We start from the raw sequence: 26,431 nt of genomic DNA on the forward strand, positions 1-26,431 counted from the left end.
TAATGTTCCGTGTGTAATGTTCCGTGTGTAATGTTCCGTGTCTAATGTTCCGTGTGTAATGCTCTGTGTGTAATGCTCTGTGTGTAATGTCCTGTGTGTAATGTTCTGTGTGTAATGTCCTGTGTGTAATGCTCCGTGTGTAATGCTCCGTGTGTAATGTTCTGCTGCGAAGCCCAGAGGAGGTTGGACCTTCGAGTCATCTTCTGGGAGGCTCTCCGTTTTCACTGTAGCTGTCACCCGTACATATTTTGCTCCATCTCTTCTGAACTCGCGTTTGAAGTTTGTAGCAGAAGACATGAGCATCCCGAGCGAAGGTTGACTGGGGGGGGGGGGGCGAGGTTTGCGAGGCAACATTGATGGCTGGAGCGGAGAGTGTGAAGATGAGTCGAGTGAAGTCTATCGGTTGACCTTGAAGATGGCGATTGAAATTGTTGCAGTTGATGTGAATTTGGACGTTGAACCAGCAGAGGGTATCAGAGTGTTGGAGTGATGGTGGTCTCGTATATGTGGGTGAGGAGTATGTTTGTAATCATCTGCGAGCGTTGGTGTGAGAGTCGCGGTTTCGTGTGGGTACGGGGACTATGTCGAGTTTCAGTTACCCCCGTGTTACCTTCGCTGGTAAATGTGTGAAGAGTCAAGAAGGAGATATTTTTCTGTTGCCGTGTTATTGGTGGGGGCTTTATCTGCTGTGTATGTATGGCTGGCTGAACCAATGATAACCTCGTATGAAAAAGCACTCGAAATGTCTTAAAAGGCTTTGCAACATACTTAAATTCCAGTGGTTAACAACATATTATCTAATCGTGATCAAGTTTGTTAATTATTTTGTAACATTTCACTTCCGTTTCCTGGGCTTGGCTGGGCCGATAACGTCACCACGCCTATTCTAAGTCGGAATCAGGGGCCGTCCATAAATAACGTCACGCACCTAGGGGGGGAGGGGGTCAGACATTTGTGACGCAGTGTGACGACGACGACGACGGGGGGGGAGGTGATGTACGCCGTATAGACCTGAAAACTAAATTTCCCCCTACAAGAATACGAGTAAACCGTATGGGTTGACATGTATGGCAATGACACGATTTGGCCGCATAGCTACACGTTCATGAGTGCATAGAGTGCCTGCCAGCACGCAGCCCAAGAGGGAAACAGAATGACATAATGGGGGTCGATGTATAGAAACTTGGGGTCAAATGTGATTCGAGTGTGGGTTATTGATATCGTCACTCGCACGTTCGTTCGAGACGCGTGTGGCTGTGGACACTTTGCTCAGCCGAACGTTGTTTCTGCATCAGTGGAAGTGGGTTCACTGCACAGAGGATATATCGGTGCGTCTTATGTTAACGTGCAACAATGTCCTTCTGACTTGTAATTCCAGGAGTAAAGGAATTCGCGCTACGGAATGTTAAGATAATTTATAGCGAGGCAGGTTCCGATCTATTCTTGCGGATGGTGGAAATATGGTTCAGGTGCTTAATGCCCATGTGGAAGTCTGCCAGCGACGGGAGGGCTTCAGGAGTTCCTGTAGTTTTGACATTTCTCAATTGAAGGTTTTACGATATGGTCATAATTTTGGTTGCATGGCCACCGATTACAGTATCTCTGTCTCATTGGGCCTCATGTGCCTCAATGAGCCTGTGTGGATATCGGTGTGTGTCTGTATTTCACTGGATCTGTGTGTATCTCTACGAGTGTGTATATATTTGGGTGTCTATGGGTTTACTATATGGTCCATAGTTTCGCTTGCGTGGCCACAATCACACTACTGTGGCTTGTCTTTAATTTTGCATTCCCTTCCGATGTATGAGTGGAAGTCAGAAGGGGGCCCGTGTGAGTCGTTGTGAGGTCGTAATTCAGGGTTGTGTACCAGGGTCCACCACTTGGGGCTTTACTGCGGTCAATCCTCGTGGAGTTGCGTTCCGACCACCTCCTGCTGCTAGCAACCACACAGGAGGAAGAACCAATGGGGAAACCCGGCATTCCAGTTCCACGTATCTTATGTATGTAGAACTTCTTTCTTACTCTACATGGCCAACCGTGCTAATCGGATGTGCGGGGCAGGACAACAAACTAAGCACAAAAAGCAATTCTACAGAAATGAGTTTTCAATCTAAATTTAAAAGTGTCTAGCTCCAGTGGCTTCCCAATATGGGAAGGAAGAGCGTTCCAGACGGCCGCAGAAGCGCATCTGAAAACACGTGATGCGGTGACCGTCTTTGTTCGATGGCGAGCCAAAAGCCGCTGCGAGGATGACCGGAGTTCGCTCCTTGACGAGATCAACAAGCTTTTCCCCTTTTTTCTGGCAAGAAAACAGGTGTTAAGATGTTAAAACACGAAACTGAAATATTTTACAAGGAATCATGTCTGCATTAACCACAATACTTGTGGTCAGAATGCAAAAAAAACATACTCTGATTATATATGCATTGTCTTTGAAAATGATTGGTCCACACCAGAGACAGCTTTCTTTTGAATCTCGTCTCAAACGGTGTTCGACCAGAAACTGTGAACGTTAGTCGAAACCACGGGTCCTGTGGGAGGCGAAACGTTAACCGAAACCCCGTTAACCGATGCCACTGTTAACCGAGGGGCTAATGTAATCGGCAACCAGAAGCCAATGGAGCTCGGCGAGCACTGGGTGGACATGATTAGGTCACGACACGTGCCAGGAAGTGTTGTACATGCTGCAGCTTAGTAATGTAGACGTCCTGTCGTGAGATGCCATAATCGAGCATTGCCGATACGATGCTGCACGCCGCCGTGTTGGCTCTGTCACGACTCAAACGTGGTCGAATGTGTCGTAGAGCCCTGATATGAAAACTGTAGCACTCGACTACATTCTGCATGTGGTGACAAAAACGACATTCTGGTCGAGTATGATGCTGAGACTCTTCAGATAAAGTAGAACGCTTCATCCTGGAGTGCGCGACTGCCACATCTGATCAATCCCACACATTATTTCGTCCTGAGCCTGCTCGTGTGCAATGTTCGAGGTTACCGATGCTCTCCATATCTAACGCGAGACTTCACTGCGGTGTACAATTGTGCATCATCAGCATATCGATGGAAGTTGATGTTCTGCGATGGGATGACATCGGCGATCGGAGAGACGTCTGTTGGAAATCGAAAGGGCCCAAGGACGGACGCCTGTGGAACGTCGTGAATGTTCGTCGCCCAGCTTGACGAACTGTGATCGACCATTTAGGTATGACTCAATGCACCCCAGTGTCATGCCCAATACACCGAACCTTGACCTTAGCCACCCGATGAGTATCTCACGGTCAATGGTGTAAAAGGGAGCTGAGAGATTGAGGCCAACCAACGCTGCGGCGCACATGCCATCCATGAGCTTGGAGAGGTCATCAGTGATCTTTCGTAGAGCCGTCTCAGTGCTGTGGAACTTCCGGTACGCTGACTGCAACGGGTTAAATCTGCCCGTCGCAGCGACGTGGGGAAATAATCGCACGCAACTGGTGATTACACCCAGATTGTGGCCCCTGGATAAAACATGCGATATACGAATATTTCTACGAAAATAAAGAAGGGTGGGGAGGCATTGTGGAGGGAGGGAGGGAATGGTGGCAGGCGGGAGGTGTGATAACCAGTACCGCACAAGTCGACGCTAATGATGTGACATCTGTGTCCATGCGTCTATGAGTGCGACAGCGTCTGTCGGCCTAACGTTGGCCTAAACGTCCCATGTTTACCGGGCGGACAGACAGACGGACAGAGCTCATGCATCAAGACTCTCAATTTGAGTTGGGAAGCATTGACAAAGAGAGTCAAGTAATAAGCAGGAAAGCGTCAATCAACTCTTGTGACGGAACCCATTGAAACAGCCTCCAATGACAAATGATAAGATCGATCCGGAAAAAAAGTAACTTTATCCAAAGATCACATCAATCACAGTGAGATACATTTTGGCAATGATCGTGTCACCACTGTGAGCACCAATTATAAAAACATTCACGATGCTTGTCTTGTATACTGTACTCCATATAAAGTGCGTTTTACCACTAATGAGTGTTCTTCCTGAAATGTGTCCTCAATAAATAAAAATGTATAAACCCCAGTTCCATAAAATATGGAAGTAAAACATATCTTTATGAATAAGTCTTTTAATAATAATAATTTTGAATGAACATGTCATTGTCCTCGGAATTCTTAAATCAGCAGTACTTAATCCCAGGCGTAGCTGCCAGGGGAAAAGAGTTTGCATATTTGCAAAGTCCCTTTTTTCTCCGTTTGTCTCGATCGGTTTTGGCGTTTTTCACTCATCATTACGATAAACGTCCCAACATTATCACGGACGGACAGAGATAATCGTCCATAAACGTGGTCAAACTTTGGTTGGAAAAGCGTTCATAAGATTATAAATGACTCTTTGGTTCTTTCGGTAAAGTCGCATAGAAAATCAAATCAAATAATAATACACATGCAGACGCACACACCGAGCGAGACACACCAAGAAAAAACAGGACAACGAATCTGTGCCGAGGCTTTACAGATGATAAATTATCATCATCATCAGTGAACCAAGTAGTTCGCCTTCCTTAGAGCGTGCCGCTGAAAGCGCGAGTTTGAGAGCAGAAAGCCGCTCCTGGATATATGAGTAAATAGCGTTACAGAGACAAAGTTCCCTGTACGGCCTTTAACAGACTGTCGGGGCAAGTGCTGTTAGCAAGCACCTATGAAGGCCAACACAGACATAGACAGCGGGTGAGTGTATTCATATCAGCTGTAGTAGACAGCAATACCACGGTTAGACGAAGCGCTCGCTGCACACGTGAGCACCTGTGAATTGTGCGCACACCACAGGTGGGTGCGTGGTGGTGGTGGTGGTGGTGTCAGCACCACGCCCCGCCACCTTTGTCTCTCCAGCAACTGATGATGGACGCACTCGATCATTTTCATTCTCGGCGCGCGCGACACCCGGGGCGCTCCAGAGCGGCAGGTGCGACTTGTGATTGTCGCGAGTGTTACGCGCTCTGGGCCCAGCAATCGAACCTGGATCGCCTGCCTACGGGGCTTATCGCTGAGTAACAACTGTGACACGGCTCCCACACACACTCACCCATTTACACACTCATGCACAATCACCCGTACACTGTATGTGATACGGACACACTGAACTCTTTACACACTGTATGTGCACGCACATACACGCAACTGAACCGCAACCTCCAATTCGCAGGGTTGGCTACGTGCGGTGCGAAAGAAGTTCAACATACAATACTATATTGACGCATACTCAACACATACTCCGAGTACAAGAGTTCACCAGCCCCCCCCCCAACACCTCCCTCTCAACGCTGCAGATTCGATGCATTTTCGCGATTCCAGATTTCCCTCCATTCGAACATTAAGGGAGAGAGCCCTTCCACGGTCAACGTCAAATTGTTATTTTTAAAAAACGTGCTGACTCGTGGCGCTTAAAGACGCAATACTAATCAGTAAGTAACACGCCTCGTTATATACCCGCCAAGTCAAAGGTCCCCCGGATAGCCTCAAACGACTCTTGGGGCAAGTGCTGTGAGCGAGCACCTTTAAAGGTCGGCACGGCACACCAGTGGGGTGGGTGGCGCAGCACCACGCCCGGCCGCCTTTGTCTCCCTAGTGGCGATGCTTACACATCGCACCAGGTACACATTTGAGGCTGAGTCGACCCCTACCCCCCCCCCCCCCAGGACGAAGCACACTACTCAATCTCAGAGGATCGGGGAGACACGAATACACGAACATACCCTTCGCGCAGTTACACCCGATCAGTTTCACAGATGATCGATAGGTCTGCGGGGAATTGAAATACGTATCCGTTATCTACAGGGAGCGTATTTGCAGCACGGACACACACAGAGGTCACAGTGAAAGAGTTTCGAGAGTGGCTTTGGTGGTTTAACGATGCGCCTACAGACGTCACGAAAGACCCAGCCCTGACAAATTACACTGCAAAAGCAAGTTATATTCATATCAGCCGTAGTAAGTGAATGTATTCATATCAGCTGTAGTGAGTGTATTCATATCAGCTGTAGTGAGTGAGTGTATTCATATCAGCTGTAGTAAGTGAGTGTATTCATATTAACCGTAGTGAGTGAGTGTATTCATAGCAGCCGTAGTGAGTGTGTGTAATCATATCAGCTGTAGTGAGTGAGTGTGTTCATATCAGCTGTAGTGAGTGTGTGTAATCATATTAACCGTAGTGAGTGAGTGTATTCATAGCAGCCGTAGTGAGTGTGTGCAAGTGGCTGCTGATTGCTTAAGAACGGTAGCGCTGCGCTCGTGGCAATTATCTGAACCGCCCCCCCGCCCCATCTCCCCCACTATCGTCGACTCAGGCTTAAATTAGTAACTTGGTGCGGGTGTTTAAACATCAGCACCGGGGAGACAAAGACGGCCGGGCGTGGTGCTGGCCACCCACCCTTTTCGTGTACCGCCGTGCGAGCCTTAATAGGCGCTCGCAAACAGCAATTGCCCCAAAAGTTCTACGGGGGGAGGGGATGTGCTGGGGGGTGTCTTTGTCTTGTTGTGTTCACATCAGCTGCAGTGAGCGGCCGAGAGCGGCTTCGAGCTGCTGATGAACGCGGCGAGGTGGCGGTGGAGGAGGAGGCGTCGTTATCAGCAGCGCGCACGTGCGGGGCCGCGCTTCCTCTGCGTCTGAACCGCCACGTCCCACGACTTCCTGAGCGCTGTGTGTGTGTGTACTGTGTGTGTGTACTGTGTGTGTGTGTACTGTGTGTGTGTACTGTGTGTACTGTGTGTGTGTGTACTGTGTGTGTGTACTGTGTGTGTGCTGGAGAGGTGTCACTGTGTGTGTGTGTGTACTGTGTGTGTGTGTACTGTGTGTGTGTACTGTGTGTGTGTGTGTACTGTGTGTGTGTGTGTACTGTGTGTGTGTGTGTGTACTGTGTGTGTGTGTGTGTGTACTGTGTGTACTGTGTGTGTGTACTGTGTGTACTGTGTGTGTACTGTGTGTACTGTGTGTGTGTGTGTACTGTGTGTGCTGTGTGTGTGTGCTATGTGTACTGTGTGTGTGTACTGTGTGTGTGTGCTGTGTGTGTGTGTGCTGTGTGTGCTGTGTGTGTGTGTGTACTGTGTGTACTGTGTGTGTGTACTGTGTGTGTGTGTACTGTGTGTGCTATGTGTACTGTGTGTGTGTGTACTGTGTGCTGTGTGTGTGTACTGTGTGTGTGTGTACTGTGTGCTGTGTGTGTGTACTGTGTGTGTGTGTGTACTGTGTGTACTGTGTGTGTGTGTACTGTGTGTGTGTACTGTGTGTACTGTGTGTGTGTGTACTGTGTGTGTGTGTACTGTGTGTGCGTGTGCTGTGTGTGCGTGTGCTGTGTGTGCGTGTGCTGTGTGTGCGTGTACTGTGTGTGCGTGTACTGTGTGTGTGTAGTGTGTGTGTGTAGTGTGTGTGTACTGTGTGTGTGCTGGAGAGGTGTCACTGTGTGTGTGTACTGTGTGTGTACTGTGTGTGTACTGTGTGTGTGTACTGGAGAGGTGTCACTGTGTGTGTGTACTGTGTGTGTCTACTGTGTGTGTACTGTGTGTGTGCTGTGTGTGTGTACTGTGTGTGTGTACTGTGTGTGTGTGTGTACTGTGTGTGTACTGTGTGTGTACTGGAGAGGTGTCACTGTGTGTGTGTAGTGTGTGTGTGTGTACTGTGTGTGTGTGTACTGTGTGTGTGTGTACTGGAGAGGTGTCACTGTGTGTGTGTGCTGTGTGTGTGTGTACTGTGTGTGTGCTGTGTGTGTTCTGTGTGTGCTGTGTGTGTGTACTGTGTATGTACTGTGTGTGTACTATGTGTGTGTGTGTACTGTGTGTGTGTACTGTGTGTGTGCTGTGTGTGTGTGTACTGGAAAGGTGTCACTGTGTGTGTGTACTGTGTGTGTATGTACTGTGTGTGTACTGTGTGTGTATGTACTGTGTGTGTACTGTGTGTGTGTGTGTACTGTGTGTGCGTGTACTGTGTGTGTGTACTGTGTGTGTGTACTGTGCATGCAAGTGTCAGTACTTGTATGTCATGAGCATTCTATGGAATCCTCAAGTCCACTATCTCTCTCGCCTATCTCGCTCTATGTTCCATTAACAAGGGACACTACCCGAAACGTCGCCTATCATAGTATATTATTTCCCCTTTGAAGGCCACGACATTATTGAGGAATGTGTTAATGTGTGCGGGGGTTATTAGTGCTTGTGCGCCACCGCCAACGCAGCATCGCCACATCATTTGTTTGATGTTGAGTCTCAAATCTCTTCGTCTTTTTGCAGGGTCTTGCCTTGGGATGTGTGGGCGAGTCCGTGTCTGTGCTCATGTTCACGTTGAGAATGTATCGATTCGTAGCGTGTATACATGACGTGCGTTCGCTCGAACCCGGCAGCCGCTACGTTGATCATAATGTTATCGTTTAAAATAAAACATCGAATCATGGACTCTGAATCACGACAATACATCCAGGCGCTGCGAATGGATCATTCCAATGTCTGTATCCATAGTGCGGGACCTGCAGCATATGTGAAAAGGGAGCCCTAAAAAAATATTAAAACACACATTTTTACCTTGCATAGTAAAGTAATCGTATTTTTTTTATTTGGTATAGAGCCAGATAATACGACAAATCGCTAACCCTAAACAGCCAGTCGTTAATAAAAGTTGAAGGCGGTATAGTACTATAGTAATAGAGCAAGTGCAGAATAACTGAACCGGAATTGACAGCTTGAAAGCATTTAGCGCGTGGCCCTTTAAAGTGCGGGACCCGTAGCTACTGCACGTGTGTAGCTACTACACATGTAGCCGCTACACACGTGTAGTTGCTACTACACATGTGGCTACTACACGTGCAGCTACTACACGCGCAGCTACTACTACACATGTAGCTACTACACAAGTACTACACGTGTAGCTGCTACACATGCAGCTACTACTGTAGTAGCTACTACACGTGTAGCTACTACACAAGTAGCTACAACACTACTACACGTGTTGTAGCTACTACACATGTAGCTACTACACGTGTCGCAGCTACTGTGTAGTAACTGCAACACGTGCAGCTACTTTTGCTGCTGGGGATAATCCGGCATTGGCCGCATCTCTGGAGGACCGCGTGCTGTGGTTGCACCCTGCCTGGCGTCGGCTGTAGGGGAGCGACGTGGTCGATGTGTGGGGCCACATCTCGTGGTCGATGTGTGGGGCCACACAGCTCGCCTTCTACACACACCGCATTGGCGGCCTCACGCTGCACAGGAGGCCAATTGCTTTGGTTCACAGATAAATCAAAGGTCGGAATATGCAACGCGTTGAGTGCTGTGCTCGAGACTTAGCAACGCATGTCCCAAGCCTTGAGCCTGCCCCATGTCAGGCGCGCCAATCAACCTCCCGACTCCCGAGTTGTAATTTGGGGACTCAATTTATCAAATTTTGTGGGGGGGGGGGGGTTGCACGTTGATGGTTATTAAGCAAAGACTCGACGACATTCCTCTCATCCGTCAGACTTCCAGCCCTTCTCGTCTCATTCGTCTGTCCTTCCGGCCCTTAATAGGTGACAAGTCATCTTGTAGTTGTATGTTCGTGTGTTGTAGGGGGTGGGTGACCAGCCACCACGCCCGGCCGCCTTTGTCTCCCCAGTGGCGATGTTTACACACGGCACCAGGTACTCATTTGAGGCTGAGTGGACCTAGGGGATTCCCAGGACCGTTTCAGATAATCGTCACCGGTGTCGGCCGTGAGCGGGAATCGAACTCGGGTCGCCGGGTTCGTAGCGCTAACCACTACACCACCGCTCCCCACACTCTCATACTCACACTCCCCACACACTCGTACTCACACTCCCACACACTCGTACTAACACACATACACACTCTCATACGAACAAGCACCCTCTCTCATACACCCCCCTCTCACAAACACTTCCTATTACAAACCTCTGTCACTCACACTCACACTGACATACACACAACACTCACACACTCACACACACTGACATACACACAACACTGACACTCACACACACTGACATACACACAACACTCACACACACACACTGACATACACACAACACTCTCACACACACTGACATACACACAACACTCACACACACACACACTGACATACACACAACACTCACACACACACTGACATACACACAACACTCACACTCTCACACACACTGACATACACACAACACTCACACTCTCACACACACTGACATACACACAACACTGACACTCACACACACTGACATACACACAACACTCACACACACTGACATACACACAACACTCACACACACACTGACACCCCCTGTCGCATCTTCGATGATTCACACACACTCGCACACCCGATCACACCCTCCACAGCGACGCACACATACACTCACACTCTCTCACACACACTACTAGCACAACACACACACACCACTCGTTCTTTCACACTCTCCATCACATCCTCTTTCATTTACTCTCGCTCGCATCAACATACACACACCCTATTCTTACGCTCACACGCGCAAACTCCAAACCCCCCCCCACGCCCTCCCTCCTCCCCTTCCATCACCGCCCGAAGGGCACGCGGGCCCCCTTCCTTAATCTCGCTGGCCGTGAGCTCCGACGAAGCTTTTACATTAAACACGGCCTGAAATACCAACGGGGCGAATAAACAACACGCGCGGAGACACCGACGACTATAAAATTTAAACCCCCCCACCACCACAACACACACAAACACAAAGTACACACACACACAGGCTCATCATCCCACTGGAACTCGCGCTGTGTGGAATCGAAGCCTTACTGGCGTGTAGGTATGTGCCGTGTGACATGTCGCGATTTAAATAATGCGTTTTGTGGACGCATGTGAACCCGTTTCGACGACGGCCTCGGACAGTTGTGAGTACAGTGATCCTGTAATCTACAAAACGGGACCCGTTTTTTTTTGTTTGACAGTATCAACGTATTTTATTTTTGTCATACTCCTTTAATTTGTGTGTCGGTGTTGAAGCTGCGTTGATCTCTGTTCGTTCGGCGAGGCCTTATCTCTCTCGGTGAGAGATTCGGATTATTCCTGGAATTGTGTTTCCATTCGATGTACAACCCTCGTCTCCTCTGATTCAAAACCCTTGTTCCATCTGATGCAGCACACGCGCTTGTTATCCAATTCAAATCCCTCGTATTGCTCCGTCTCATCCTGTACAGAATTCGTGTCTAAATTAAAACTCTCGTTCCATCTAATTCAGAACCGTCGTCTAATCCGAGACAGAATCCACGCTTCATCGGCTATGGAACCCAAGTCTCATACAGAACCCTCGGCTTATCGACAGCTCAAAATAATTGGATCGTCTCGTGTCATTTGATGCGGAATCCGTGTCTAAATCAGAAGCCTCGTTCCACGCGATAGGGAGCGCGTGTCTCATCTGATTCGGAACGCTTGTCTTGTGCAATTCAGAGGCATTGGCTCATCTCTTGTCTGACACAGAACCATACATTCTTTGGGTCTTTCACGTAGATAGGTTCAAAAAGAATAGCACAGAACCCTTGTTTCCCCAAGGAGACAAAACTCCTGCCTAGTTTTATAAAGAGTCCGTGTAACTGCCATGAATATTGCACGTGCACAGTCTCATTCCACTGCTGGATGAGTTTCCCCGCACCGTAGCGGTCGTTTGGAGGTTGTTTTGTTCGCCATACATCACCACCGTGGTCAGTGTGAGTTAGAAGAGCAATTGGGCTTGGGCGTGGGGCCATAGAAATACAATACAACGGATTGTTCTGCCTGCTCTCTGCTGCCATGCTTAGCTTGCGAAACCTGAAGAGATCTGGAGAATTCCGAGTGATTTGGGTATACGATGATTATTATCGATATTTCGATCCAACTACGATTGTTGAATAATCGATGTTAATGTGACGATTACGGTACAATTGAGCGTGAGCTTTATACTGTAGTCGAGGACGTGATGATGATGCTTAGTGCCTCCTGTGTCGTGATTTGTTTGTCCCATTGGTAAGCAATCGATTACTGCCATTTATTTAATCACCGTTAGAAACCCAACATAATCGATTTTCTCGAAAATATGGTTACTATCCACAGTATAACCTCTATACGTTCAACACTATAGAGTTAGAAGGACGTCATTTGCTACGCATAGTTTCCCTCCACTGTCAGAGGGAATGATTCAGAGGCGCTGGGAACCGCACAATCGGGAATTCACCCGCTATCGGCGCTACCAACAACTGCCCCATCTCTCAACAACCCTCTTCCAAATGCCACGCCACGCTCTGGAGCTTTGCCTTGTGCCCTTCAGCCAGCAGTCGCTTGATTTTTGGCTGTCGCCGCGGACGGACGGACTCGGTGCCGTCATGGGAATGTGTAATTTCCACAGTCCTCGATCAGCGCCTGTGCCCCCCCCCCTGCCCGCCACGGCCTCCCCCAGGTCACGGCGACTCAATTAGAACCGCAGAAGCGTGAGCCTCGAGTTTATTACCCATCCGGGGGGGGGCACCCGGCTCAGCCAATTAACTAAGAGGGGGGGGGGGGAGTTGAGTGTGTTGCGTGTGTCAGTCAAGTCAGTGTGTGTGTGTGTGGGAGCGGTAGTGTAGCGGTTAGCGCGCTGCGCTATGAACCTGGCGACCCGGGTTCGATTACCGCTCACGGCTAACACCAGTGACGATTATCTGAACCGGTCCTGGGCCTCCCCTAGGTCCACTCAGCCTTAAATGAGTACCTGGTGCGGTGTGTAAACATCGCCACTGGGGAGACAAAGGCGGTCGGTCGTGGTGCTGGCCACCCACCCTTTCGTGTACCGTTCCGGCCTTCATAGGTGCTCGCTAACAGCACTTGCCCCTACAGTCTGTTAAGGCTACACGGGGGATGTTTGTGTTTCATTGGTAAAGGGGAGCAGTATTGCAGTGGTTAAAGCGTTGCGCTACCAACCCGGCGTCCCAAAGTTCGATTCCCATTCACGGTCAACATCAGTGACGATTTAACACGTCGGCTTTCGCGACTAATATTATTAATAATCAAGGTTTTTGGGTCAGATGGCGTTATTTATATATGTGTCGTAACCCTCCACCACCCGACATGGCCAAATAGTAAAAAAAAAATGTCACGTTTTTCAAAGGACAAAATAATTCACTTCTTTCACTTCCACGACACGTTTATCTGAAACCAAAAACCTATATCGTGAATCAGTGACGATCATTGTCTGCTCCGGTCGCGAGGCGCTGCGCCCCTGGCTGGCTTGGTCAGCAAATCCCGTGAACACATCAGTCTGAATGCAGCCAACCCGTCAGTCTCGGAAGCCAAGCAGAACTGCGCCTGGTTAGCACTTGTATGTGACCCTGCCTTAGAATATCAGACGTTGTAGGCTTGGACTACGAGGTGGCCAGGATACGGTAATATAACAGTGGATTCTTGAATCTATCCGTGTGGAGTGTTGAGTGTTACGCTGTCGTACGGTGCAGTATTGTGTGCGGTTTCTCTTGCTATTTCACTTTTCTCCCGCGTTCCAAACCCTCATGAATGGAATCGGCCAAACAGCCCTGAGACTCTGTGGTGGGACTTTCCTGCGTTAATAGTTAAGGGCAGTACTCTACAGGAATCTTATATTTGCGGGATTGTTTTGTGTATGATTTGGGCTACGACTCAGATGATGACACGATTGCCAACTTTTACATGACCGTAATTTTACATGACTACCCATATCTCAAAGAGAGGGTTCTTGCCCATAACATCTGACAGTTCCAGCAATGGTTCAAGCAAGCCAGACGCTGCTGGTGAGACTGTTAAAACGGGTCCAGAGTTTGCGGACATTGAATGAATGCCGTTACAATTATGCACTCCAGGATCAGAGGTCGCAATCGGGTACCCGATACCCGTACCCTACCCGATACCCGGCTACCCGTACCCGACCAGGTACGGGTACGGGTACCCATTTGCGACCCTGGTGCGGCCGGGTACGGGTACGGGTAAGGAATCAAAACCCGTTTGCGACCTCTGTCCAGGATATAATGCGGTGGGTTTAGTAAAAAAAAACTTTATTTGTGAAGGAGAAATTGTCTGCATCGCTCCCTTGTTATTGTTACATGGGTGTGAGAAAATAAAGTTGGCGGGGTGGAGCTGCACCCCCCTCCCCCCAACACTGAGGTCGCGAGCTTCATTCGAATCGGCAATTTTCGCAGCGTTAATTGATTAGCGCGTCACGTGGGACCTGTTTAACAATTATCTGGCGCGTGCAGCGTGGAAGGACTTAATTCGTATTTGAATGGGAGAAAATTGGGTGGCGCCGACTGGTGGAGTTTGGAAAAGCCCGTCAGCTACGCGTTACGTTTTTAAAATCTGATTACTCATTTCGCCTCGGTCCGTCTAACCCGATGTTTCCTCTCTCTCTGGAAACCACAATGTTTTCCGAAGTCCGGCTGGCCAAATCGTTAAGATGTTTCTTACCTCTTCGTGAAAGATTTTCAACAACAACAACAACATTTCGCAGTTATTTTACGTGTACATTTATAGAAGCGGAAACTTGAAAATTTATGTTGGCCTTTACATTAAATGGGAGGGGCAAACCGCGCACAGATATAACGCGTTTATTTACAACAATTAAACACAACTACAAAAAAACATTGATTGAATGCACGTAAATTCACGTCACATGTGAAATGTAGGTGAACCAATGTCAAGTATCAGGCTGGCACACTTGATACAGAATAGTGTACGGCGTGAGAATCATTTATAAAAGGGCAATGTTTCGTTTGTCCGTCAACCCAATTATAAGCGCCTTTCAGATGGACTGAAACACAAAGTTGTATCGAACGTGGACCGCTCCCGCCCGCCCCCAGATTTGGAGGTAAAAAGTTGATCCAACAGATTTCCAAAAATTCTCGTCAAAATACATTTATATTGTCGGCAGTATCCACACACACGGGGCGGGGGGGGGGAGGAAGAAGAGGACATCAGTGGGGGCGACGAGTTAGAATAAGGCGACGCACCTCCGATTAGTGCGGTTGGCTACGTACGGTGCGAAATAAGTTCATACATACAAACCAAATCGAGCCATTTCTATCCCTGAAAAAGTTTCATGATCACAAAAGTACTTTTATAAAAAAAAAGGCTAGCAGCCAGCCAGTTTTAAACATGTATATTATATGTGAGTGCTGCATTAACGTACGTACGCACGCTACTAACAGCACGCCCCTGGCCGCGTGAGGGAATGATGTTTCTGACAGCTGGGTGTGTGTGTGTGAGGCTGGTGAGGAATTAGTGGCATCCCACGCTCTCGGTCTTCTCCGTGCCTCACCGCATGGAACCCACAGCCCTCGTGGCCACCTCTTCCGCCTTCACCCGCAAGGCGCGTGACTCGATGACGATGGGGGGGACTCAGAGGGGCCACTCGATTACCTCATGCAATTGACATGAATATTTGCTTTATAGATAGGAACGCGCACGTCCTTTAGGACGTGACGGTCCATCCGTCCATCCATCAGGCCTTGCCTCCTGTTAACCAGTCAGGCAGCCAGCCAGAAAGAAACTGTTTTATTGCATAGTATATTACACTGATTTCATTGACCTTTTCTCACTTGCTAACACTTGGCAACTGTGAAGGAGCAGTGGAGGAAGTCGAGTTTTGGAGATGCAGGAGGTAGATTTCAACGCTGAAAAGTGTTTTATTGGTTTCCAGCGTCATGGATTTGGTGTTGGATTTCACAAGGTTGGGATTATTGGGTTTAAGTGGGATATAATATTAGTTGGGATAGATCCATTGATTCCAAGAGTGACTGTGAAATGATGGGATTGTATTGATCACCAACATGGATTATGAAATCATCAGTAACGATGAGTGGAGGGGAGAGACTTAACGTCAAAGTTTGGGTTTGGCATTGATGGATGTTAGTCGAAATGTTGAGGTTATAGAGTGGTGGCAAGTGAAGAGAGAGATGCTCCCGAAGATGATTTATTTTTGGTCGAGAATTTAAAGTCAGGTTTGGAGATGGCAGCAATTCTACCACAAGGTCCAGAACTTGTGTACAGTTCACGTTTTTGTGTTGTCGTTGAAACTGTTTGATTTACCGGCCTGCACTCGTGCTTCCGATTCGAAGGGGTTTCTTGCCACTTACAGATGTTGATCAATCTACCAACCCAGCCAGAAAGGGGAGCAAGCTCCTGGAGGTGGCAGCCAGAGGATTACATCGTAAAAGAGTGACTAGATTTCAGGGAATGTGTGTCAAGTCTCGGTGAGACAGAGGATGTCACTAGTGCCCTAATGTAGGACATTGTGGATGCGATGTGACCTTGCACCGAGTGGATGTTTCGCAGTGAGAATTGAGCATGAAGTGGACGCTGTATCTGCAGTGGAAGGCTTTGTGGTGAGGCATTGTTGATGCCTCGGGGCCAGTGAGGAGCCTTGCGATGGCGGTTGATATGGAGAATAAGGTTGGAAGCTTGGAGTAGTGGACATGTTTGTTGAGAGGAAGCAGATGGGGACTATGTAACGGTACAATAGTGTGGGCGAGTGAGAGTATCGGAGGATGTTAACATTTTAGTACAGCTGTGGAGTAGGAGTACCGCGTGGTGTTTCCATGGTAGCGTGTTGTGGGGTGAGAGTACTGGGTGGTGTTGTCATGGTTGGAATATAATGAGAATCAGAAACTTCTTATCCTGGAGGAGGAATCCGATGAGCTATACAGCTCTTCTTCACAGATGTCCAGTAGGGGCATGGGGTCAGAACGTTACAACAACAAACAATAAAAAAACACACGATAGGACTGCAAAGTATAGGAAAGGTAAGCAAGTCACTAAAACATACAAATAAAACTAAACTATTTTATTTTAACCAGGTAAAGCCCACTGAGCGTTTAGCTTCTTTTTCTAAGCGACATGACCGCAAATGATAGCTCAACGAAGTGGCTTATCACGTGGGAATTTATAGCAGCCAAATAACACTGGTCAACACACTTTTTCTGGCATAAGATATTCCAACGGTTTTAAGGTAATTTTGGGGTGCTGATTCCAAATCTGGCATCAGTTTTTGAGATATCAAATATTGCATTTTCAATAAAAACTGCAGAAGAAAAATATAAAAAAATGTGGATATCTGCATAAAACACACTATCCTAAAAATACAGCACCATATTTTAACACTAAAGCAGTCACTGACTCGCAACAACTTGCAATCATAAGTGACAGAGTTAATTTCGGGTAAAATCAATAAAAATGGGGTATGCCGATAGAGCAAATCTGAGATCAGATTTGGAATCAGCACCCTGAAATTAGTCTAAAACAGCTGCAAAAGTCCAGGCCAGAATTTTTGTTGTTGTTGACCAGTGTAATCTAAAGAACCTAAAGCATGTTCCTAAGATGTGAACATTTCGAGGACAGAGCAGAGGTAGGGTCTGGACCAACAAGGCTACGACTGCGTTTGAGAGCAACGACGACGGCTTCTGAGTAGATGACGGCACGAGTTGAAGAAGCGAGGAACGTCACAGCCAGTTGTCATTTTTATCCTCGCAGTGGCTTTTGGCTCACCATCGAACAAAAACGTTCACTGCATCGCGCGCTTGCAGATGCGCTTCTGCGGCCGTCTGGAACGCTCTTCCTTCTGATATTAGGAAGCCACTGGAGCTATGCACTTTTAAATCGAGATTGAAAACCCATTTCTTTAGAACTGATTTTTGTGTTTAGTTTGTTGTCCTTCCCCCACACCTCCGATTAGCACGGTTGCCTACGTGTGGAGCAGTATACATAGAATTTGACAATGCACCAGCGATGTAGATTATATAAAGATGCACAACAGATGTGTGGAGTGACGTCAACACCGTGTGGTTGGCTGCCCACGCACCTAGTCCTCGGAAAGGTAAGGTCAAAGTTAAACGGTAAAAAAAACAAGACTACCTTTACCCTACCTTTAACCTGACCACAATACAATCACTCTACCCTACCTTTTAGCCTTTAGCAGGTAAGGTAAAAGGTCAAAAGCAACGAGCCTACCTTTACCCTACCTTTTACCCTTACCCCATACAAATTACCCGATTACAGGGAAATTACTGTGGTACAACACATGAAAAGGTTTATAACGATAAATGTTATATAGAATACTCTCGAATCGGGCGTTGAGGCTGTCGACGACACCGTCCTCCATAACCTCGTCGTCCCAGTCGTCTTGGTCGATGGCGATCTCATCAACAGCCTGATCAAGTTCGTCATTGCCGTCGTCCTCGGACGAATGACAGGCAATAAGATCCTGCGCCGCTCCGGCCCAGTTAGACGGAACCTTCAGGCAGCCGACACCGACGTCCCGACCTCGCTGCCTGGGGCGTGCACGTTGTGCTTCTTGAGGTGGGCTTTCCATCCCGACGCGTTCGTGTGGGTGGAAAACCACTTGCGGCAGTGCACACACTGCCGCTTCCCCTGCTGTACTTGGGGATCACCCTCCATCCAATGGTGCGTGTGCTCCCACGGGAACGCATGCCGCTGCCTCTTTCGATTGCTGTTCGCAGCGACCCCAAAAATGCCGTTGCTGGCATCCTCGACCTCGTCTGCTAGTACCTCTACCTCAAGAATGTGGACCGTCTCCATCTGGTCCGACATCAATTATATAAATTTAAAATGGAGGCCACGGACTGCGCCACGGAGCTTTTAGCGGTAAACAAGGCACCGTATTTACCGGGTTATTCGCGCTACCTTTACCCTACCCTTTACCTTACCCCTTGGCATGTGGAAACCTTTACCCTTTACCTTTACCCTTTTACCCGGTAAAAAAGGTAATTTACCTTACCTTGCCGAGGCCTACACGCACCAGCCAGCCAGAAAAACGTCGTTTTTCAAATAATATAGGACTATTTTTTTTATTAAGCAAATTATAGGTGTAGCACAAACCACCTTCCATGACATTTCCATGTACACTATTACAGTTGAAATGTACCGTGACAAAATAATAACCTTAATGAGTGGTGCCTGAAACCCAGATTCAAACTCTGGTACTTTCATAGCCAGCCACAAGCAGAAAGGGGTGTTTAATGTCCACAAGCAGCAAACTAGGATGCTTTGTTCAACAAACCTCCTGCTCCATAATGAATCACTGGGCGGCAGTACCTGGAGTCCAATCGTGAAGTCCTGGTGAATGGCTTAATGTGCTGAGAGTGCATTCACAACTGCATATGTTGAACATATTTAGACCCTAATGGACAAATGCTCATCTTTAACGTTTCCATAAATGATAGCAATTAGCATTAATTTTTAATTCAGACCACCTCCTAAATGGGAAAATGTATCGGCGCGTCAAGACAGCCAGCAAGTGGTGGGTTGAGAATTGATGACGGTGTTGGTGGAGTTATTGGAGACAACGCTATTTGCATCGATGATGATACTGTTGATGATAGTGATGATGTTGATGAAAACGATGTTTGACATTAATGATGGAGTAAAACATGATAATTGCATTTATGACAATATGATGTGAAGCTTTCGTGACTGCAGGAATCCATACTCTTTGGTTCTTTCGGTAAAGTCACGTAGGTAGAAAAATTATTTACTTAAATAAAACAAAAAATAATATATCACGAAAAAATAATCCAGCAGTGGAACTGCTGGATTATTTTTTCCGCCTGAGGACGACCGCTTGTGTTGCGATCGAAACGTCGTGATTTATTATTATTTTTAAAATATTTTTTTATATCTACGTGACTTTACCGAAGAACCAAAGAGTATGACAATATGGTTAGTCATGGTGATAGCGATGATGTTTGTAACGATGATGCTGATTACAATAGCATCGTTAATAATGCCAATCATTATGACATTGATGATCCCTGATATAAAAAAAAAATATATAGCATTTTTATGATATTTTGGATGGTGATGATGATGTGATAGTTGGGCTGAATTTGGAAACGGTGGTAGTGCCGGAGATGATGATGTTGGTGATGTTTATATTGGTGAACTTTTTTCGCACTGTACGTGGCGATTGTGGTAACAGTGGGGATACTAATGTTGGTGACGGTGGTGATAGTGTAGCGGTGAACGTGCTGTGCTGCAACCCGAGTTCAATTACCGCTCACCGCCAATACCAGGAATGATTATCTGAACCAGTTGTGGGCCTCCCTGGGTCGCCTGAACCTCAAGTGAGTGTGGAAATATCGCCACTAGGGAGAAAAAGACCTTTCATGTACCGTGCCGGCCTTCATTGGCGCTAGCTAACAGCACATGTCCCTATAGTCTGCTAAGGCTACACAGGGGATCTTTGTCTTTGGTGGTCGCGTGAAGGCCCTGTGGGATGAAGGCCCGCCTCTCCCGGCGGCACACAGCCGCGCGGGTCTTCGGGGTGGAGTTGGTCTCCCTGCTGCAGTCCGGGGAAGATCAGGGTGAGACGACGACAACAACACTGCGGCAACCAACAACTCAACCACTACCAATAACAGCAGCATGGCCAGCATCTTACTTACAACCAACAGCCCAACCAACGCCAACAAGAACGCAAACACCAACCACAACCAATAACTCAGCCACAGCCAACAACACCAACAACCAATTCTACATTTGAAGCTTTCGTGACTGCAAGGATTCATATTCTTAGGTTTTTTCGGTAAAGTCACTTGATACAGCTATCGTGCTGTGACGGTTCCACCTGAAGACGGAAGCTTGTGTTGCCTCCGAAACGTCGTGATTTTTATTTTATTTTTATTTTGCTTCTATTAATTTTAATTTTTCACCTACGTGACTTTACCGAAAAAACCTAAGAATACCAACAACCCAACCACAACCCAAAACACCAACGGTGGAAAAAGCGCCTGCTGGCAGTTACCACCGAAGCATAAACAAAATAACCACCTTCAACAGCAGCACCGTCACCACAAGTATAGCCATCTTCACAGCAACATCAATATATATAACCATCAGCACAAGCACCAACAATAGCACGGTTAATACCATCACCAATATCTTATACAATACCACCAGACGTGCAGCACTATCATCACCACCATTATCAGAGCACCCACATGTCCACCGCCTCTTGTTAAGGCCTGTCTGATACGCTAGGATCATTCTTTGTAAAATGTCGCCAAATAATGTTACCAGAAACACGCATTTACTGCGAGCAACTATAGCATCTGGCATAGAGTGACACATCTGTCTAGCCAGTGAAAACAGAGTTTGTTGAAAACGGTGTTTAAAAAATAAAACGATTATTGGGCTACTTTGCACACAAACTCGGGTGATCATGGTGACCTTTGCCCTCTCGCTGTAAGTTACCGATCTAGTTCCCCACCAGGGGGAGCAGCGATCAATGTCTGATCAACTACATTAACAAACGTCAATTCTAGATTTGAAAATATATACTCTCAGTTCTTTCGGTAAAGTCACGTAGGTAAAAAAAGAAATTAAAATTAATACAAAATAAAATAAAAATTATAATAAAAATTATTTTTTATTTCATTTTTTACCTACGTGACTTTACCGAAAAATCTAAGAGTATAACAAACGTCAGTTGTAGGCGACAATTTGCTGGTGATAACTGCGCGTCCTCTACGCTTCCAATCTCTACTGGCCGTCTCTGTGCCTCCCTCGCCCCATGACCAGTCACGCTTCCGTTCCCCTTTCTCTCCTTGCTTCCCTTCACTAAAACCAACTCCCACTGCACATAAAACAATCATCTTCACCAACCTGCTTCCATTCCTCTCTTGAAAACTCATCCCTGGCACCCTAACCCATCATACTGTTACTCCCTGCCCTTGCCCTCCAGCTACGATCAGGCCTACCGCAACCCCTCCTTAAGCATTGCCACCCGTCCTCCGAACGGTTACCACAACTACACCGCCGCTCTTCATCACCCCACTCTTTATTTCAGCCACTATTATCTTACGTACAATTTCATATTTTCTTGGTTCTTTCGGTAAAGTCACGTAGAAGGGAAATAATAAAATAATAAAACATAATAAAATAATTCTCACGACGTTTCGGCCACAACGCAAGCAGCCGTCCTCAGGTGAAGACCTGGTTTTATATTCTCACGACGTTTCGGCGTTGTGGCAGAAACGTCGTGAGAATTATTTTATTATGTTTTATTTTTATTACTTTATTATTTCCCTTCTACGTGACTTTACCGAAAGAACCAAGAAGATGAATCCCTTCAGTCACGAAAGCTTTAAATCGAAATTTCATATTTGTTGTAATGATAATTTCCCCGAGCACATGATGACCTTTGGGGCACCAAAACCAAAGTTGACCCCTACTCCGACCCCCTCACAGCGCCGCAGGTGGTCCGCATGTGCACGGCGTTTGTGGAGAGGCACGGCCTCGTGGATGGAATCTACCGCCTGTCGGGCGTTGCCAGCAATACCAAGCGTCTGAGGTGAGCTGCCGCGGGCCTCTACAAAAGGCAGCTCTCGATGCGATTTCATATTCAGGTGTCTTTTATGGAATACGGTTGATAGTATGTGCGGTGGGTATGTGGTCAATGGTAGATAGAAAAACACAATTTATACTAATAGGGTTTTTCCCCTTTTTTCTGGCAACAAAACTGACACCTTTTGCAAGGAATCATGCTTACATTAACCACAATACTTGCAGTCAAATGCAAACAAAAAACAATACTCTGATAATTTATGCATTGTCCTTGAAACTGATTGGGCCACACCAGAGACAGCTTTCTTTACAGCCTAGTCTCATATGGTGTTCGACCAGATGGTTAATGTAAACATGATTCCTTGCAAAAGGTGTCAGTTTTGTTGCCAGAAAAAAGGGGAAAAACCCTATTAGTATATTTTGGTACTGGCAAAGGAGGTCCCATGATGAAACAAAATTTCTGTTAACCGTTTTGCTCACTCACATGGTTGTTAGTCGACCTCTAAAATGTTCAACATTTATTTCTTAATCACCTTTCTGCATCGTTTTTGTCATTTATAAATATTCAACCCCCTTCCAGTTGGACTCGAGTAAGCTGGAATTTGGGGTAAGCTGGAAAATCTACTCATATGATCAAGTGTAAGGGAACTTTTAGATATATGTATTTCTAATAAAAGGAAGGACACTGGAGGACATTGTGATGCTGCTTATTATCAAAGTGCGTGAGCAATAAAATCGAAAGTGTAACACCTGCAGCTAAACCAGTTCTGCAGAGGGAACGCTGGCAGCAATGCATTACTGTAATTGGCCCACCGCGCGCCTTGCAGAACTGAGCGTGCCATTTAAATTGTAATGGCCCCACATAGAGGAATGGCTTTAAATAATAACGGAGAGCATGTGGAATGAACGTTCCATGACTTTATTTAAGGAGGGGGCTCTGGGCAGACAGAACAGCGCTGAGAAAAAGCCCCCTTCGCATCAGGGTCGATGCTGGGTAGCAACAGCAGGTGATTGGCTGGGCTGGGAAGGATCCAAGTCCTGTGAGGAACTTGCACACAAGGAGGGGCGGCGGTCCTTGAGGAATGGAAGCTTTCGGGGCGAGTGAGACCTCGGGACTCGTCTGAGTGAGTTGAGAAGACGGTGCGACGACAGAATAGCAGCGTGCTCAGCTAGAGGATGGAGCGCTGAGGCCACAGCAAGCTCGGCTAGCAGCAGAATGGTGAACGAGGACCCTTTTTGCCGGTATCAAGATGATGAAAAAATAAAAGGTCTTACCCTTTCCTGGCAACGATACAGCAAGTGTTAAGATGTTTCCACGCCAAATATACACCTATTGCGAGGAATCAACTGCATGTGGTAAAACATGTTTTTGATCATGTATGCATTGTCATTGACACTGAGTTGGGCTACGACAGAGCAAGCCTCCTTTATTGTCCTTGTCTCACGAGTGTCCGAGCATTGTGTTTATGCTGATCATGGTGGTGGTGGTGATGCAGGGAGGAGTTTGATGCGGGCCGCGTGCCGGACCTGACCCGGAGCGTGTACATGCGCGACGTGCACTGCGTGAGCTCCCTCTGTAAGCAGTTCTTCCGCGACCTGCCCGAGCCCCTGCTCACCTACCACCTCTTCCACCTCTTCGATGTACGTATGTGCGTGTGTGTGCCCATGCACGGTAGTAGAAAACGTCTGGTATGCGACAGCGCATGTCTTCATCGCATCACGCGTCTTCAGATGTATTGCTTGTTATCTGGGTCACGTGACTTCTGCAGCCTCTAGAAGACCCCTGCCAACTTCCATCCGATCTCAAATCTTCATTTTCTTGAAAAAGGCCTGAGGAAGGTTTACCTCTCCATCACCTCTTCCCCTCTCCATCACCTCTTCCCCTCTCCATCACCTCTTCCCCTCTCCATCACCTCTTCCCCTCTCTATCACCTCTTCCCCTTGGTCTCGGGGATCCAGGACAATTTGGGTTCCCCCGAGGACAATTCTACCGACCCTACCTCCTGTGAGTGACCTTCCTCTCCCTCCAGATCGTGGATCCCTCTCACTCCTCGTCGTCCGAGATCTCTCTGCTGATTTTGACACCAAAGACCTTTCCATCCCGTATAACCACGTGGGCATCTCCAGTACACTTCTCTCCAACTTCTGCCTTCATTTTTCAAACTGCTTGTTCTACGATTTCGCACAAGGACCATCTTCTTCCCAGAAGCCCCTGTGCTAGCTAAGGTGTCCCACTATACTCCACCCTCGCCCCCTGATCTTCGTAATGCATCTCCTGGCAAAATCTTTTCCATTGTTAATATCTGTGCTGCGGCGGAGACCCAGCTCAACATCGCCATTGCCTCCAGGAACGCAATCTCCCTGCCCACCTTCGCGTCTCATGCCGGATCCGTTGTAACTTCCTCCAGAAACATGTTGCGAAAGCAGAAGTGCTCCCCGTCGGTAAAGAGTGCACTGTTAGCGAAGACTGCATTTTGTGGGTGCCCGTCCTAAATTCTGGCATCGCACCGAGTGTGTGAATCCTCGGAGTTGAAATCGATCCGGGGCTCTCGTCTTTTCTTTCCATGTTCATCACCCCTGCAGAATCTCTGCCCCCATTGTCATGATTGAAAATGAGATGTTCCATCTCAAGAGATTATTTAAGTGAAACGTTCAATTTCATAGGTTGCAAACTCCTTTCCCGCAGCCATCCATGCTATAAACTTCCTGCACTTGTCCAAGCTCAGGCTCAACACTTTTGTTTGTATTTCCTTGTGACTCTATTTAAAATAAATGTGACTGCAATCAATGGAGTTTGAAAAAACAAACTCTAAGTGCCAAAAATCCAGTGTCCTCTCACTTTCGTATGTCCTCATTTTTGCCAATCACCCACACGGGTCCATGATCATCAGCAGCAATCAATACTGCCTTGGGTGACTTCAGACGAATCGATGTCTTTATTTGGTCAAAATAGGTGAACGATGTAATAACCAACTGTGTGTGCCCTGGTCCCAGGAGGCTGTTCGTGCTCCCTCAGTTGAGGAGAGGCTCCAGAAGATCCATCACGCCATCCACCAGCTACCGCTACCTCACTACAAGTAAACACCATCGCCATCAGCACCATCATCACCATCACCATCGTCATCACTACAAGTAAACACCATCGCCATCAGCACAATCATCACCATCGTCATCGTCATCACTACAAGTAAACACCATCGCCATCAGCACAATCATCACCATCGTCATCGTCATCACTACAAGTAAACACCATCGCCATCAGCACAATCATCACCATCACCATCGTCACGCCAGCTACCACTACCTCACTACAAGTAAACACCATCGCCATCAGCACAAACATCACCATCACCATCGTCACGCCAGCTACCGCTACCTCACTACAAGTAAACACCATCGCCATCAGCACAATCACCACCATCGTCATCGTCACGCCAGCTACCGCTACCTCACTACAAGTAAACACCATCGCCATCAGCACAATCATCATCATCACCATCGTCACGCCATCCACTAACTACCACTACCTCACTACATAATCATTGTTACGCGATCCGCCAGCTCCCTCTAAAGAAATTAATTTTCAATCTTTAAAACCTAAATTGAAACTCATTTCTTGATAACGTTTTGTGTTTAGTTTGTTGTCCTTCCCCCGCACCTCCAATTAGTATGGTTAGCTACGTACGGTGCGAAAGAAGTTCAAGGTACATTCGAAAGAGTAACATTAACCCCATCAACATCTCCATCATCACTAATGCCACCATCGTCACCACCACCCTTGTCACTATGCACAAGTTACGATGGCCATACTCTGTTATTAAATGATGGGGGTGAGAGCGGGGCAAACGGAGTGAGGGGGAGATGAAACCAGATAGACAGATGTACTGTGATAATTGTTTTTTTTACCCTTTTATTTTTACCCTTGTTTTACGTGCGCCTTTTTGCGTCATCTGGTCTAACACCATGTGAGACTAGGCTCTAAGGAAAGCTGTCTCGGGTGTGGACCAATCAACTTCAAGGACAGTGCATACATTATCAGAGTTATGTTTTTTGTTTGCATTACGACTGCAGGTATTGTGGTCTATGCAAACATGACTCCTTGTAAAA

General features: G+C 47.2%; 1 protein-coding gene and 1 long non-coding RNA gene across 3 annotated transcripts in view; one reads left to right on the forward strand and one right to left on the reverse strand.

The window, feature by feature from the left end:
• The first annotated feature begins 10,574 nt into the window (after positions 1-10,574).
• On the forward strand, positions 10,575-25,438 carry LOC144932607 (rho GTPase-activating protein 30-like). The gene is made up of 5 exons (XM_078856846.1): positions 10,575-10,799; positions 20,246-20,343; positions 22,229-22,331; positions 23,821-23,965; positions 25,319-25,438. Exons 2-5 carry the CDS (start codon positions 20,256-20,258, stop codon positions 25,403-25,405), a joined length of 423 nt encoding a protein of 140 aa, XP_078712972.1. The 5' UTR covers positions 10,575-10,799; positions 20,246-20,255; the 3' UTR covers positions 25,406-25,438.
• Positions 20,237-26,431, reverse strand: part of LOC144932608 (uncharacterized) — a 52,111-nt gene continuing 45,916 nt past the window's right edge. For both annotated transcript variants that reach the window (XR_013636925.1, XR_013636926.1), the window contains exon 3: positions 20,237-20,321. This is a non-coding gene — a long non-coding RNA (uncharacterized LOC144932608). The remainder of the gene's footprint in view (positions 20,322-26,431) is intronic.

The sequence above is a fragment of the Lampetra fluviatilis genome, chromosome 5 (genome assembly GCF_964198595.1).
Source record: "Lampetra fluviatilis chromosome 5, kcLamFluv1.1, whole genome shotgun sequence".
In the NCBI taxonomy this organism is placed as follows: Eukaryota; Metazoa; Chordata; class Hyperoartia; order Petromyzontiformes; family Petromyzontidae; genus Lampetra; species Lampetra fluviatilis.